General features: G+C 41.6%; 1 protein-coding gene across 32 annotated transcripts in view; it reads right to left on the bottom strand.

Annotated features, from left to right (window-relative positions):
• Nucleotides 1-14,589, bottom strand: part of CADPS (calcium dependent secretion activator) — a 437,791-nt gene that overhangs the window by 321,129 nt on the left and 102,073 nt on the right. For all 32 annotated transcript variants that reach the window (XM_070576926.1, XM_070576929.1, XM_070576936.1 and 29 more), the window contains exon 3: nucleotides 8,513-8,845. In XM_070576926.1, coding sequence (XP_070433027.1) covers nucleotides 8,513-8,845 — 333 coding nt within the window. The remainder of the gene's footprint in view (nucleotides 1-8,512; nucleotides 8,846-14,589) is intronic.

The raw sequence follows: 14,589 nt of genomic DNA, 5'->3' as shown, positions 1-14,589 counted from the left end.
TACGCCTCTGATTACAATTTTGTGGTCCAATGCTTGTGAAAGGACTTCGAATAAAAGAGCATATTTATGATTTATTTTGGCAACAAAGGGAAGAGATTGCTAAAATGTCTATAGCAGGTTTGAAGGCTGCATAGAAAATACCCAATTCCCTGTTCTGCAGACGCAGAATACCCACTGTCTCTCAATTTCAACTTTCCTTTGAAGTTAGTCTCTCATAACAGCAGGTGCAGTCAGATAGAAAGATCTGGCCATGTGTTCTAGGAAGAACTGATAAGGAAGTAAAAGAAATCATGATGGAGTCATCAGAAAATTGTTGCTCTAGGAAATTAAATATTGCTATCTGGCCCTGTGCCCTCCACATCTTTAAAGCCCTCTAATTTCCCCCCTACTGACAGTGTAGAACATGTTCATGTGGTATATGCATCTTGAGCTCTTTCCACATCCCAAGAATGCTGAAATTAAAGTACATCTAGCAATCAAGGCCATTGAAAACCAGCAGCCCATCAAATAGCTAATGACTGTTAGAGGCAGCATGTGACTTTGAGAAGACCAGATTTAATTTCTCTACCTCTTCCTTCAACCCTGTGATAGGCGAGATGGGTTGAGTATGACCAGAGGGAAAGATGCACTGTGAATCTCAGGTGAAATCCACAATGTAAAATAGGAGTATTGGCAGGTGGATTCAGGTCTCAGATTGACATGCCTGCTTCATTGCTGCACTTTGCCTAACCAGAAAAAAATGACCAAACACACACCTTTGTGGAAGGTGGGCATTTAAGCCCAGGAGGCCATAAATGCCTGGGGCATTTACTGATTTAATCAATATTTAGTTGAACGTCTATTTCATGCCAAGCATTGTGCTAAGTGTTGGCTATATAGTGGTGAATGCAAAAACCCTGGTCCTTGCTTTTAAAGAGATAAGCTAGAGAGAGAGATAGACAATAAGAGAATGAATAAACATGCAAGGTAATATGAGATCGTACAAAGTTCTATGATGGTAATAAACAGGGTACTGTTACAAAAAACAAAAAGAAAAACAAGGAGAAGCCTATTTTAGACAGGAGGCCTTCTCTAAAAAGGTTACATTAAAAATGATAATTAAAGGAGTCAGCTATATTGGGTATATTATAGTCTTTCTATTACAGTCTCTTCCCCTTTGGTGTGGACAGAACTTGTGACTTGCTTTTAATCAATAGTATATGACAAGAGTAAAGAGATTTTGCAGATGTAATTAAAGTCCTTAATCAGTTGATTTTAATAGAAAAGGGTGATTATCTTGGGTGGACCTGACTTAATCAGGCGATCCTCTAAAAAGAGAGTCTAGAAATCAGAGACTTGAAGCACCAGAGACTCTGTCTGTCTGTTGCTGGCTTTGAAAATGTCTACAGCTGCGGGGATACGAGATGTGCCAACAACATGAGGGATCTTGGAAGTAAATCCTTCTTTGCTGAGCCTACAGATCAGCCTAGTCAGAACCTTAATTCCAGCCTTATGAGTCCCTGAGCAGAGAAATCAGCTAAGTAATGCCTGTACTTCTGACCTACAAAAACTGTGAGATAATAAATGGGTGTTTTCTTAAGCCATTAAGTTTGTGATAATTTGTTACCTAGCAACACAATAAAAACAAATACGATACTCTAAGCAGAACAAAAGCTATAAAATCATTGGGAGGTATGTTGTTGTGAGCAAGGAGGAAGATGAGCAGGAGCCAGATCATGGGAGATTCTATGGCAAAGAAGGGACGTATAGGCTTTATCCCTAGCATCTGACATGTGGTGCCTAATGCATAGCAGGTGCTTACAACATCTGTGGAATGAATGAATGAATGAATGAAAAATGAAAGCACTTTATTAAATAAAAGTGTTTAATACTAAACTGCCATTGCCACCCTCCTCAGATTTTAAAACATTTCTTCAATAGATATTTATTGAAAGACCATTATGTGCAAAGAGCTGAAGTGATATTAGAAGTCCAAGAAAAAATGATTAAGAAATAGAGCCTGTCCCGGGGCTGGCCCCGTGGCCGAGTGGTTAAGTTCGTGCGCTCTGCTGCAGGCAGCCCAGTGTTTCGTTGGTTCGAGTCCTGGGCGTGGACATAGCACTGCTCATCAGACCATGCTGAGGCAGCGTCCCACATGCCACAACTAGAAGAACCCACAACGAAGAATATACAACTATGTACCGGGGGGTTTTGGGGAGTAAAAGGAAATAAAATCTTTTTAAAAAAAAAAAAAAAAAAGAAATAGAGCCTGTCCCAAGAAGCAAATTCTCAGCCAAGAGATCTACTGGAAACTTCTGGGTTAAAAACTCTTGTAATGAGGTATGGAAACAACCCAGTAATCTGGGGTCACAGCTGAAAGCCTGATAATTTGAGGTTTCTCTTCAGAGTCTAATAAACTATCTGAAAAGCTGCCAAATGCTATTCAAGTCCAAGGAAGATAGCACCGTAATAAGATACCCACATCATCAAAGGCCACATTGATGATGGTCTGGAGGAAAGAAAGTAAAATGTTAAGAAAATTAGTAGTTCAGTAATGATGGGGAATTCAATATTGAAAATGCAAAGGTGTTTATAGATTGGGAAATTATATGCCTTGTAGCTTTAGTCAAGACTTCCAGATTATGTGAAAAAATATCTAGAAATTCAGAGAAGACAGATGAAGAGAACACTGTCATCTTCTATTAGTTTAGGAGCGTGCATGTTATCCCTGCTGCCCATTAGGCAAAAACGATGGCTGAGGAGCAGGTTAGAGTCATCCTGCTGACATTTCCAGCAGCTATGAGTGAGATCAGTAACAGCACAACCAGAAATGCCATTCTAAAAGCACAGAATCGAAACACCAGGAAACACCTGACTTCCTTAGCTCGTACTCATCCATATTCCCTTGGAAATTAGCTGGGTTGCTTCTCTAAGAAGAGCTTATTTACATTTAAAAATATATGAAGACGGGGGCCGGCCCAGTGTTGTAATGGTTAAATTCATATGCTCCACTTCGGCAGCCTGGGGTTCACAGGTTCAGATCCTCAGCACGGACCTATGCACCGCTCATCAAGTCATGCTGTCGCAGCATCCCACATACAAAATAGAGGAGGATTGGTACAGATGTTAGTTCAGGGACAATCTTCCTCACCAAAGAAAAAGGAATAAGACATAGGTTTGCCTCCTAAAATATACCTGAGAGGTGTTTTTCAAGGGAAAATGTCCACATATTTCACAATGAAGCAGTTAAGGATAACTTGTAAAGTTAAGCAGAGGGATAGGAAGTAGCAGACACTTGGTACCACTGGGCATTAAATCGACTCTAGATTTAGAGGTCACTAAAGGGAAAGAGGAGAAATGATGCTCTGCATTTTTTAAACTTTTAAAATACATCACCGTCATCATCATTATAATTAGCTTTGCATTTTACGAAGATGGAAAGCAGGTCTCTTAGTCTCATTTCTCAGATGGGGCCACCCATTCGCAAAGAGATCACCATACTTTTTTTGAGTTAGGTTTAAAATTCAACTCAGATGCTCAAATAGCTGCATAATTGACTGCTTCCTCCCAAGAGTTTAGGAAAACAAAAACAACACTGATTTTATAATAAGATTTTTCAATTATTTTACACTGACTATTATGTCGAGCATGAGCAAACTCTTCTGTGAGATAGAACCTTGCATTCTCAAATAAACAAAATGGACTCTACAAAATGTGCAAATGTGGAGACATTTGTTAAACCTCCTTGCTTTTTTTAACTTTCCATAGACATGGTTCACGCTACAACAGACAGCTGATATGTAACTGATATAATTGCTCTTTGATAAATGTCATTTCTCATTTGAGATGAAAACTGCAGTTACTGGCAGAACCTCATAAAGAAGCTTCAGAAAGCAGCACCAGCAATCAGATTACAGCTTCCCCTAGAACGCGGTCAGCATAAGAAGAAAATATTGTGCACATTTCTGGTTTGGGAGCACCTAGGTATTGCTTTGTTTCATACTGAGAAGAAGGTCCAGAAAATACAAAACAGAACAAGAAACAGTTGCAGCAGGGAGGGAATGAAAGTCATATGATTTTCACTTCTGTATCTTTGCTCCTGTGAGTTGATAGAGTTTGGCAGAGCTGAGTGTAGTCTATGAGAAAGCGAGGGAGTGAATCCACAATTTCTGAAACCTGATTGCAGGGCGTGAGAAGTGCAGACTTCATTGAAAGCTATTCTGGTCACTCTGGGCTGTTTTCAGGGATGGCATCAGAGGGCTCTGTCCCACCAACCTCAGTATGTCACCCCACTGGTCACCCCAGCCATGCGTCCCATATCAGTGGTAGTGAGAAATGATTTAAGAGGGCAGACTGATGAAGAGCTTCCATTTTAATGGTTATGTTGCACCTTAATGCATATTGTTTAAAAAAAACCCTAGTACTTTAAAGCTGTGATTTCACATATATTATTTCTAAAGATAAAGGTAAGTCTTAAAAGTGAGTTAGGGGTTGGTTTAACTAGAAATATTAAATAAATAATCATATAGGTAGGACTTAGAAATGACAAAAATCATGAAGATGGTATCTTAATGGCTGAAGTCTAGAAAACAGTGCAGAAAATAATTTTCTTCTTATCCCATTGTTTTAATAGTTTCTTTGTTGAGATTTTTGCTATTTGTTTCCCTTTACAAAATACCTATATGCTTAAGGAAGAAAATTTGGAAATTCAGAAAAGCACAACTGAAAACCATAAAAATAAACCATAATGCTATCCCTAAAGATAAGCACAGTTAAGATTTTTTTTTTTGCCTATCCTGTACTTTTTCTACAAAAAATGAGATTATGCCTTCATGCTCTGTTTCGTAGCCTGATTTTCCACTTAGCAATGTCTAGTGAACATTTTCCCAGGTGGCAACCCTTCTTCCTCAACGGCTGGAGGGTATTCTCTCACATGGTTGAATGGAAATCTAATTAATTCATCTCCTACTGTTGGGAAGTAAAGTTGCTTCCATATTTTCACCGCCGTATAAGCACTGCAATGAACACCTTTGGATTTAACACTCCTCTACACGTCTCTGAGTATTTACTCAGAACAAATTCCTACGGGTAAAGCTATGAGGGCAAAAGCTTTGCCCATTATAAATGTGTTTTGCTGCAATTTAAAAAAGTACAGAAAGGTTACAATAATAAATTATTCCAATGGGAAATCACGATAAGTCCCATTTCTATAACATTTGTGATGTACTATCATTACCAATGTTATTTTTCTTTTAAAATACTTTTATTGTTGCCAATACACTTATATAGCTCAGATTACTGAAGACATGGAAATAAAAATAATTATATATTTAGACTTCATTTATATTTTTTTCTTTTGTGAATTACCTACATATGCTCTTTGTTCTAATTTCTACTGACGTGAACCCTTGAAGCAATAATCAGACTCAGGTGTGAGTATGGAATATAATGGTAAATGCCTTGAGGATTTCTGTCCCAAGAAGTACATCCTTTACGTTTCTTAGAATTCTCTTTTAGCTAAGGGGACAAGTGTTATTCTTGGGAGACAGGACAAAATTCTTTTATATTACTGTATTTTTTTTCCAACTCACAGAAAAGATGTTAAAAATATGAGTTGAATTAATTCCTTTTTTAGGGAAAAACAGTAAAATATGGTCCTGCCACTTCATCCCATTCAACAAGTTCAAAAACACTGAAATAAGCAATGGCATAGCAATGGATTCATTCCAATGATACTGATGTTTGAGCAAGAACAAAAAATACGCATGATAAGCTGTTGCAATAAGACGAAACATTAATTCCTAGAATCACTTTGTGCCCAGCAGGTTTAAGAACACTTGACTATCTCTGTAATTTTGAATCTTACCTTTAATCCAGGTGGGTTATTGTCAATCTTTTTGAAGTTATGACCACCCATCTTCTTGTGGTGGAGAAGATGGTGGTGGTGGTAGTGATGGTAATATCACCTACCTACCCTATTCTAAAAGTGCCACATGGGATGCAATAATATTTTAAATAAAAAGAACAATTAAATTTAATTTTATATTGAGATTTATTTGAGAATTTAAAAATACTTCTTGACCTACCAAAGAAACCATCTACCTTTGGGTTGGCAGTCAGTGTTCTGAATAGAAGTTGGCTAAGAAGAAAGTAGGATGTCAGGAATATCTCTGAATGTAATGTATATATTTTATTAGGAAATGCTAAACAGACTCCTACTTACTAAAATATTCAGAAAGTTCTGGGTAAGCTATAATGGTTGATAACAAGACCCTATCTACTAGTAAAAATAATCTGCTATTATCCATTTATTAACTCAATAGTCAATTTTTGAGCACCTACTATGTGCCAAGAATTGTTTCATGCACTGGAAATATTAGCAAATAAGGCAAAGATGAATGCATCCTCATGAGGCTAACATTCTGGTGAAGGATGGGCATGGAGGACAAGACAGGTAATAAACAGGTAAAAATAGATGAACAAGAAATGGAAAATAGTGGTAAAGGCTGTGCTGCAAATAGAACAGGGGGATGGGAGAGAGAGTGACTTGGTGAGGTGTGAGGCAAGGGAGAACTTTCAATGGGGTGGTCTTGCAAGACCTCTTGGAGAAGTTGACATTTAAGCTGTGCCAGTCATGCAAAGGTCTTGGCAATGAGCATTCTAAGCTGAGGGAAGAGCAAATGCAAAGGCCCAGAACCTATTTGATATGTTGGGGAAACAGAAAGAAGGCCAGTGAGTAAGCATGTGGAGAAAAGGGTCTGAGCAGGGCTGCTTCATGTACTGCCCCAAACGTGAGCGAGGAGTTGGGACATCATTCTAAAGGCAATGGGATGTCACTGGAAGGTTTTAAGCAGAGAAGTGGCATGATCCAATTTACATGTTAAGGAGATCCCTCCAGCTGTGTGTGATGGGTGCTTTATTGTGTGGCAAGTGGAGAGCCAGGGTTACTAGTTGGGTAGACCCTGTGGTCACCCAGGTAAGAGATGTTGGTACCTTGAACTAGGGGTGAGCCATGAAGGCTCAAAGAAGGAAGCCTCAAAGTCCTGTCATTCTCAAGTTCAATGTTTAGGGCAGTTCTAATACTGTCTGTTGACTTTTTGCCTCTTCTTGTAGACTATATTTTAACTGCTACCATTTATAAAGTGCCCCGTGTTGCTCTGGGCTTTATACACATTGAATCCTTATAACGATTTCATCCCAAGCTCATGTGTGGAGAGGTTTACTAACTCCCCAAGGCCGCAAAGCTACTGAGGGGTCATGTTAAGATTTACCTAGGTCTGTCTGATTCTGAGCGAGGAACAACTTTTAGCCAACACACTAGCATGTCTTCCTTTAACCTACCTGAGGGGCGGAGCCGTGCTGGACAAACTAGGGCACAGCTGAGTTTCTCTGATGGTTCTTAGAAGAGGAAGGGCAACAAAACTACCAGGAAAGGAGGCCCTTGTTTCAAATGCAGATTCCTGGGCCCTATCCCAAGAATGTACAATCAGAATCTCTAGGTTTGGGGGCTGGGAATGTGCATTTAAAAAATGCCCCCTAGTGACACTCACTAAAATTTGCAAAGATTGCAAAGGAGGCGCTCAATATATATTTGTTGAATGAATGAATATAATGGAAAGATTCACAGGAAATGAAGATCTAGAGTGTCTCACACCCTCACCTCACTCCTGATCCAGAAAAAAATATAGGCCCATTTTGGGGTGGGCCCAAGCAGAGCTGTAGCTAGGCCCCTCAGATCCACTCGGAAATTGGTGATGTGACAAATATGTGGTATGATATACTCAGGGCTTCTGGAAGCTTTTGATTTTAAATAATTACTCTTGATGACCAGGTGGGAAGTCCAATTGTCTCCCCAGCTGAGAAATTATAAGTCCCTCAGCTGGTAAACACCACCTATTTTAAAGGCAAAACAATCTTTTAAAAAAAAATGATTCTTGGGGACCGGCTGCGTGGCAGAGTGGTTAAGTTCACGTGCTCTGCTGCGGTGGCCCAGGGTTCGGATCCTGGCGGCGGACAAGGCACCGTTCATTAGGCCATGTTGAGGCAGTGTCCCACATCCCACAACTAGAAAGACCTGCAACTAAGATATACAACTATGTATGGGGCGGGAGGGCGGGGGGTGGGTTTGGGGAGATAAAGCAGAAAAAAAAAGAAGATTGGCAACAGTTGTTAGCTCAGGTGCCAATCTTTAAAAAAAAAAATGATTCTTTTGAACTTGTAGCACTTTCGACACATGGAAGCCAGGCCTTACTCACAGGGCCAGTTTACCCATGAGACACAATACGCACAAAGCCTATGGCCCACGAGACTTTCAGGGGCTCACAGAAGTCTTTTGTTTTTTAAATCAGAAGAAAAATATGAATATATTCTAACCTGAATTAAGGTCAACTTTTGCCAATGCACTTGTAAAATATAATTTGTAATGTTTTTTTAGCAAGAGTGGCCCATGAAGGCAACAGTGCCTAGGGCACACAGAAGTCATAATCTGATTATGCTTACTCACAGCTCTGGGCCCAGGTGATTGACACCTTACCTGGCAGGCATTATACAGGAGCTGATGTTCAAACTTCTTGATCCCAAGAATGTTCTGGAACATCTCATAGAGTTGCTCTTTGCTCAGAATCAGCTCAGAGGCTGCGCTGGCCGTCATCCGGGCCTGCTGCTTCCTGGGGTCCTCTTCCCCACGGTAGATGGCGTCAAACTTGGCCATCCAGGAGCTCAGCACAGTCTCCTTGCTGAGGCCATCAATCTCGGGCAGGCTGCGCACCCTCTTCTCAATGTGCTTCTTGAAGACCTCCCGAGAGTCGTTGGCAGAGCAGCCCCCACTCTGCACCATGCGGGCCACACGGTCACTCTTCAGGAACACCTGAGCAAGAACACAACCAGGAAAAACATTAGGAAGTCAGCCCTGGAGATATCAGCTCCCTGGGGCTGGAGGCTGAGCCGATCTTATCATGGGCATCCCAGAGGGCACCGGTGTGGGTTACATCCTGCCCTACCACCTCCTAGCTGTGCAACTCAGAGAAGTCACGTACGCATTTTGCTTTTGTGTCCAAATCTGGAAAATGAGAATAACAATAGTAATTACTAGGCTGTTGCAAGGATTAAATGAGATAGTAATATCTCAAGAGGCAGCATATAGTTTACAGACTTTGTGCTCAGACTGTCTGGGTTCTTTCTCCGCCACTTAGGGGCTGTGTTTCTTTTGGCAAATTAACCTCTTTGTACCTCAGTTTTCTCATCTATAAAATGGGGATAATAGTGGTCTCTACATCACAGGTATTTTTAAGTGAGGATTAAATACATCATAAGCACTTAAAAAAGTGCCACAAGGGTTGTGGTTGTGGTTGTTATTATTATTCTACATAAAATACCTGGCATGATGTCTGGCACATAGCACTTAAATGTTAACCACTATTTCTATCTCATTTTATTCTCTCAATGATACACATCACAACTGAAATTGAACACATCTTAGGTAAATACGTATTTAATGTCTGTCTCCCTTCCAAAAATGTAAACTCCATATGGGCAAGGACTGTGCCCATCTTGTTCCCCACAGTATCACCCGTCCCTAGTATAGAGCCTGGCACTTTGAGAGTGAATGTACAAAGAGGCTAGGCCTTATATGCAGTCCATTTTGTAGAGAGAAAAACCAAGACTCCAGAGAAGGGAAGGGACTTGTTCTTTGTAACTGAAATTGGCTGAATATCAATGTACGATCTTTTGACTTCACCCTGGTTCCTTCCTTTCCTGTGAATCTCACCTGCCTGGTGGAGAACTTCTTCTGTCTGGTGGAGAACCTTGGTTGCTTTGCTGGTGCTTCCTGGGTGCTGGGGCCAAGCCATCCATTGAGAATACTTTACTTTCGCCCCAGTGCCCAACATTCGGGAGCTTACACCAGCTACATGGTTCCGGGTGTAATACAAGGTAGTGAAGCTGCTGCTTCATATTCAGAGAGGAAACATCTGACACTTTTGAGCTGTGTCCTGGTCACACTTCAGAAGGTGCATAAATACCCTTCCAGAGGCAGAATAAATGTTCCCTCGCCTGTCAGATTTCAGGAAATGCCCTTGTTGGCCATGAGACGGCATTGCTTGGGGGGCATGTCATTGTCTCCTGCTTCAACACAAAGCCTTCCTCGGGGAGGCGAGATGTTAGACAAGTGGCTTCTGCTTATCATCAATTTAATGAACTAATTTAGAAAGAAGGAGGGCTGAGGGTTTGCTTCGTAGGCTAGAGCTCATCGTCCACTCCCCTGTGCCTGGGAACTGGTACTCAGTTGAGACCTTAGAGTTCATTTAAAAATCAATTACAGAAAGAAGTTTCAAATAAATCCTCAGGCCTTAATGAGTCTTAATGAGCTAAAGAATTCACCTGAAAATCTGTAATGCTTATTGCAGTTTTTTCAGGTACAATGTACCTCAGTTACAAGTCCAGATCTCAAAGAACATCAAAGGTTTGGGGAAATTAGAGAAAATTTCTGGAGAGGAAGTATAGCATTGTGACAGGAGATATAACCCATGATCCCAGGCCAATTCTGCCACTAACTCACTGTGTGACCTTGGGTAAGTCACCTCCCATCTCTGATTTGACAGTTTCTTATCTGTACACTGAGGGAATTGAACTATAAAATTGTGGAGTTGTCCTTCCAGCTGCAACGTTTAGACTCTTCTTCATGAACCCAGTCATCCTTTCCTTGGGCACTCACGATGTGGAAGGCATTGTGCCAGGTGCCAGGGATATAGAGGTGAGTAAAACAGGTGCAGATCCAGCCCTCGTACCTCCACGACATCATCCTATAATCTCATCCAAATATCATTACAATCTGGGACAAGTGCTGTCAAGGGAAAGTCCACAGATGCCTAGAGCCAGGGGCCTATTCTAACATGTAGTCAGGAAAGCCTTCCTGGAGGCAAACTCCTTTGAGATGATATGGGAAAGATGGATGCATAAAGAGAGAGTGAAAGAATATTTCAGAGAGAAGCATCAAGATGTGCAAAGCCCCTGAGTGTCTGAGGAAACAAGGAGAAGCTAGTGTGGCTGTGGCTGTGAGGGGTGGGGGAATGACCAATGTAAGATGGGCAGGAAGGGGCCAGAGGGCCAAGGGCATGGGGGGCCACATTAAGGATATTGTCTACATTTGAAGGGCACTGGCAAGCCATTGAAGGTTTTAAGCTGGGACATGGCATGATCAAGTTCACATTCTCTGACTTTAATGTGGAAAACAGACCCGAAGGGGACAAAGAGAATAGGCAGAAAACCTGGAGCAGGACCCCACTATAGACTCTCAGCACCATATTCCTTTCCTCCAAAGTCCTTCCATAGCTGCCATTTGTCATTTGTCTTTGTGACTGTTTGGTTAATACCTGAGGCTCCAGCTAGACTGTAAGTCCCAGGAAGGAAGGATTTGTAACTGTTTTTTCCTATTACTTCTTCTGAGTGCCTAAGACAGTACCTGGCACAGAGTTGGTGCCATGTTGAAAGAGTGAAGGAACACCACAAACAAAGCAGACATCTCAAAGCAGAGATCCTATTGAGCTTATATCTGGCTGGGGGAAAGAAGGTAAAGGAGAAACCAGCAAGCACGATATACTGGTCTCTCAAAACAATTGACTGAGGCTAGATTTTCCATGGGACCTGATAACACAGGGTAAGAAATGAAAATGTTGGCCCCTTGGTCTCAGCTGGCATCCATAGCTGGCTGGGTGACCCATGGATCCTGTGCACATCATCTGCTTCACACAGTCTCTTACTTTGTACATAGTAGCTACTCAATAAATACTTTTGAACTCCTAGTGGATGGCCTTGACAAGTCCCTTAACCCCTATCAACCTCACTCTCCTCACATGGGGTTAACCCAGCCAGCCTTCTTTGATGAGGATGAAAGCAAGAGGACTTTGAAGAATGGAGGGCTCCGTCTGTCCAGAGGTTAGATGTGACTGCCAGGCCCCAGAATGAGGGGAAATGAGTGGAATGTCAAGAGTGCGGAGGAAGGAGGCTGAAGGTTGAGAAGACAGCAAAGACGAGGTGACATAAGGAGGCGAGACAGCCATGGGGAGAGGAGCAGGTAGCAGAAGCTAATTTTCCAGGCAGATCATCGGTCTTGGCTTCTCAGTCTGTCAGAAGGGATGTGGGGACTGGGCCAGCCTCGCCCTGTAGTGAATACAGCCACAGAATACTGATGTGCTTGTGTGTCTCTAAAATGATCCTTGAAACTCATTTCTACTGGGAGCTCTATCTGGTGCTTTTGCTTTTGTTTTCTGTTTTGTTTTTGGTGGCTGTCGCAACAGACTTCAACCCCAGGCACAGCTCTATGCAGCACGTCCATAAATCCTCCCCACTCCTCTTCCAACTTCCAGACAGGTCATAATGGGAGATGGAAGATAAACAAATAAATACGGAATGATGAAGGGCAGTCAATTCAGAGACTCGACCTCATCCATCAGTCCTTCCCTCCATCACCAGAGCCAAGCAACCTCAAGGTTGTCCTAGAAACACACAAGCCCATAGTACTTAACTACTGTACATGGTACCAGATAAAGCTGGTCCAGCTCCCACTTCCTTGCTGATGGGCTGAAAAACCAAGACAAACCCTTTCCTGCTCTAAAAAAGCATTGTCATTCCAATATAAACAAGAAATAGACGTAGATGTTAGAGTAAATAACATTAAAAAAAAAAAAAAACAAGACCTGGTTGCTGCTCATGAATGGCACATAGCTAACGGGAAGAACAGGCTCTAGTGTCAGACGGCCTGGGTTCAAATCCTGGCTCTACCAGCTGCTAACTTGTCACCTGAGCAAGCTACTTAATCTTTCTGGGCTTCAGTTTCCCCATCACTCAAATGGGAATCATAACAAACCTCCCTTGTAGGATTTGGGTGAGGATTCAATGAGACAAGGCATGTCAACTGGTGAGCATGGTGCCTGCTACAAGAATGGAACAAGTTGGCTGTTATTTTTCAATAGAATATCATGCAGACATGAAAAAAGATAATATTTTTTTCATTAGCATCCAAAGATGTCCATGATATATTGCTAAACCAGAGACTTCCAATGGCAGGGGTGAGGTGGGGTTGGGTGATAGGAGCATGACCCTGGATTGAGAAAATCATAGGTAATAAAATGGATGAGAGCATGTCACATGTGTGACTTTTGCAGAGGTAGGAAGGAGACTGAAAACCACAGGTGCTAAATGAAACAAGCGGGATATTAATATTTTGTAGTAATTTCCCTGATAATCTTAATATGGAAATTGAATAGCTATCTCTATGCATATAGACACATCAAAAATACTTGAAAAGATATATGCCAAAATTTAATAGTAGTTGTCTAGGATCATGGGATTACAGGTATTTTTCTAACCACTTCATTTAGATTTTTTCTATATTGTCTATTTTTATAATTTACATATATTTTTAATAATATATTTTACTTTCATAATCACTTAAAACACCTCTTTCTACATGGGAAAATTTTACCTCCTTGAGGCAAAGTCCACGTTAATTTCTAAAATAAAATGCATCTTTGGATCTAAAAGATATTCTTCATCAAAAAGTCAAGGATGCTGGGGCAAATTGAGAAGCAGATCTGGGCCCTGACCTGTGGTGGGTGGTGGTAGGTTAAGAGCGAAATTAGGTCACTTTGCCCTGTCTGTACCCTCTGCCTTCCTTGGCCTTGCATCTCTTTTATCCCATGTCAAGGCCCTGAAACAAGGGAGTGGATGGATTCTATCCCTTTAACTCTCTTCAATTCTTTCCATGAAGCAGATGGACACTACAGCACCAGGCTCCCCTCTCATCTTAATATATTTATAATGGCACTGTCTGGGTACTAGATTTAGGGTGAGGTTATATGGTTGTGTGTGCGTGTGTGTGTAATTTACCCTTGACAACAATTATGCCAGGAAGGTCCTATTACAGATGAAGAAACTGAGGCTCAGACTTGGCCGAGGTCCCACAGGCAGTGTGCAGCAGAACTAGAATTAGAAGGCAGAGGTCAGAGTGCTTAGGAGGATGAGTTTAGTGTCTGAAAGACGTGGGGTTGAATTCTAGTTGATCTTTTGGACACTAATCCATCCTCCTAGCCACTCTGACCTCTGTTCCCTCCTTCCCTGCCTGGCTTTTCCCACAAGAACAAATGCCTTTAGAATGGGTAGCTACGCCTCTCCCAGGGATATATCTGTTTTCAGGCTCCTGAGGAGTTATAGTTTTGCTTATTGAAAAATAGATAGCTTCATTTCAGAAAAATAGCTAGATAAGAGCTGACTTCTACTTTTCTTAGACTAAAAAACGGTTCAATCATAAAGACTAAACAAAGTATGTCAAGTTTATCTCCCAGAGCAGAGGATACCTCTAGGTTTTGCGGGCCAAATTGTCCTTCCCTTCTGATAACAGCGCCTCAGTCCAAGAACGTCTTTGCCGTTGCACACAGTTTCAGTGGGACTGTCAATCATGGGATCTTGTCCTTCCTTAGCCAAGTGGTGGATTGGGACCTGAGCTTGGCCAATCGGACTTCTCCTTCTGGGATTCAGACCCCAGAGTGGGGTGGCCCAAGGATGGAAGGGGTTGGAGCAGATTCATACCAATGATAAGGTGTCCATTATATCCTG

The sequence above is a fragment of the Equus przewalskii genome, chromosome 15 (genome assembly GCF_037783145.1).
Source record: "Equus przewalskii isolate Varuska chromosome 15, EquPr2, whole genome shotgun sequence".
Lineage (NCBI taxonomy): Eukaryota > Metazoa > Chordata > Mammalia > Perissodactyla > Equidae > Equus > Equus przewalskii.
This window is presented reverse-complemented; position numbering and strand designations above follow the sequence as displayed.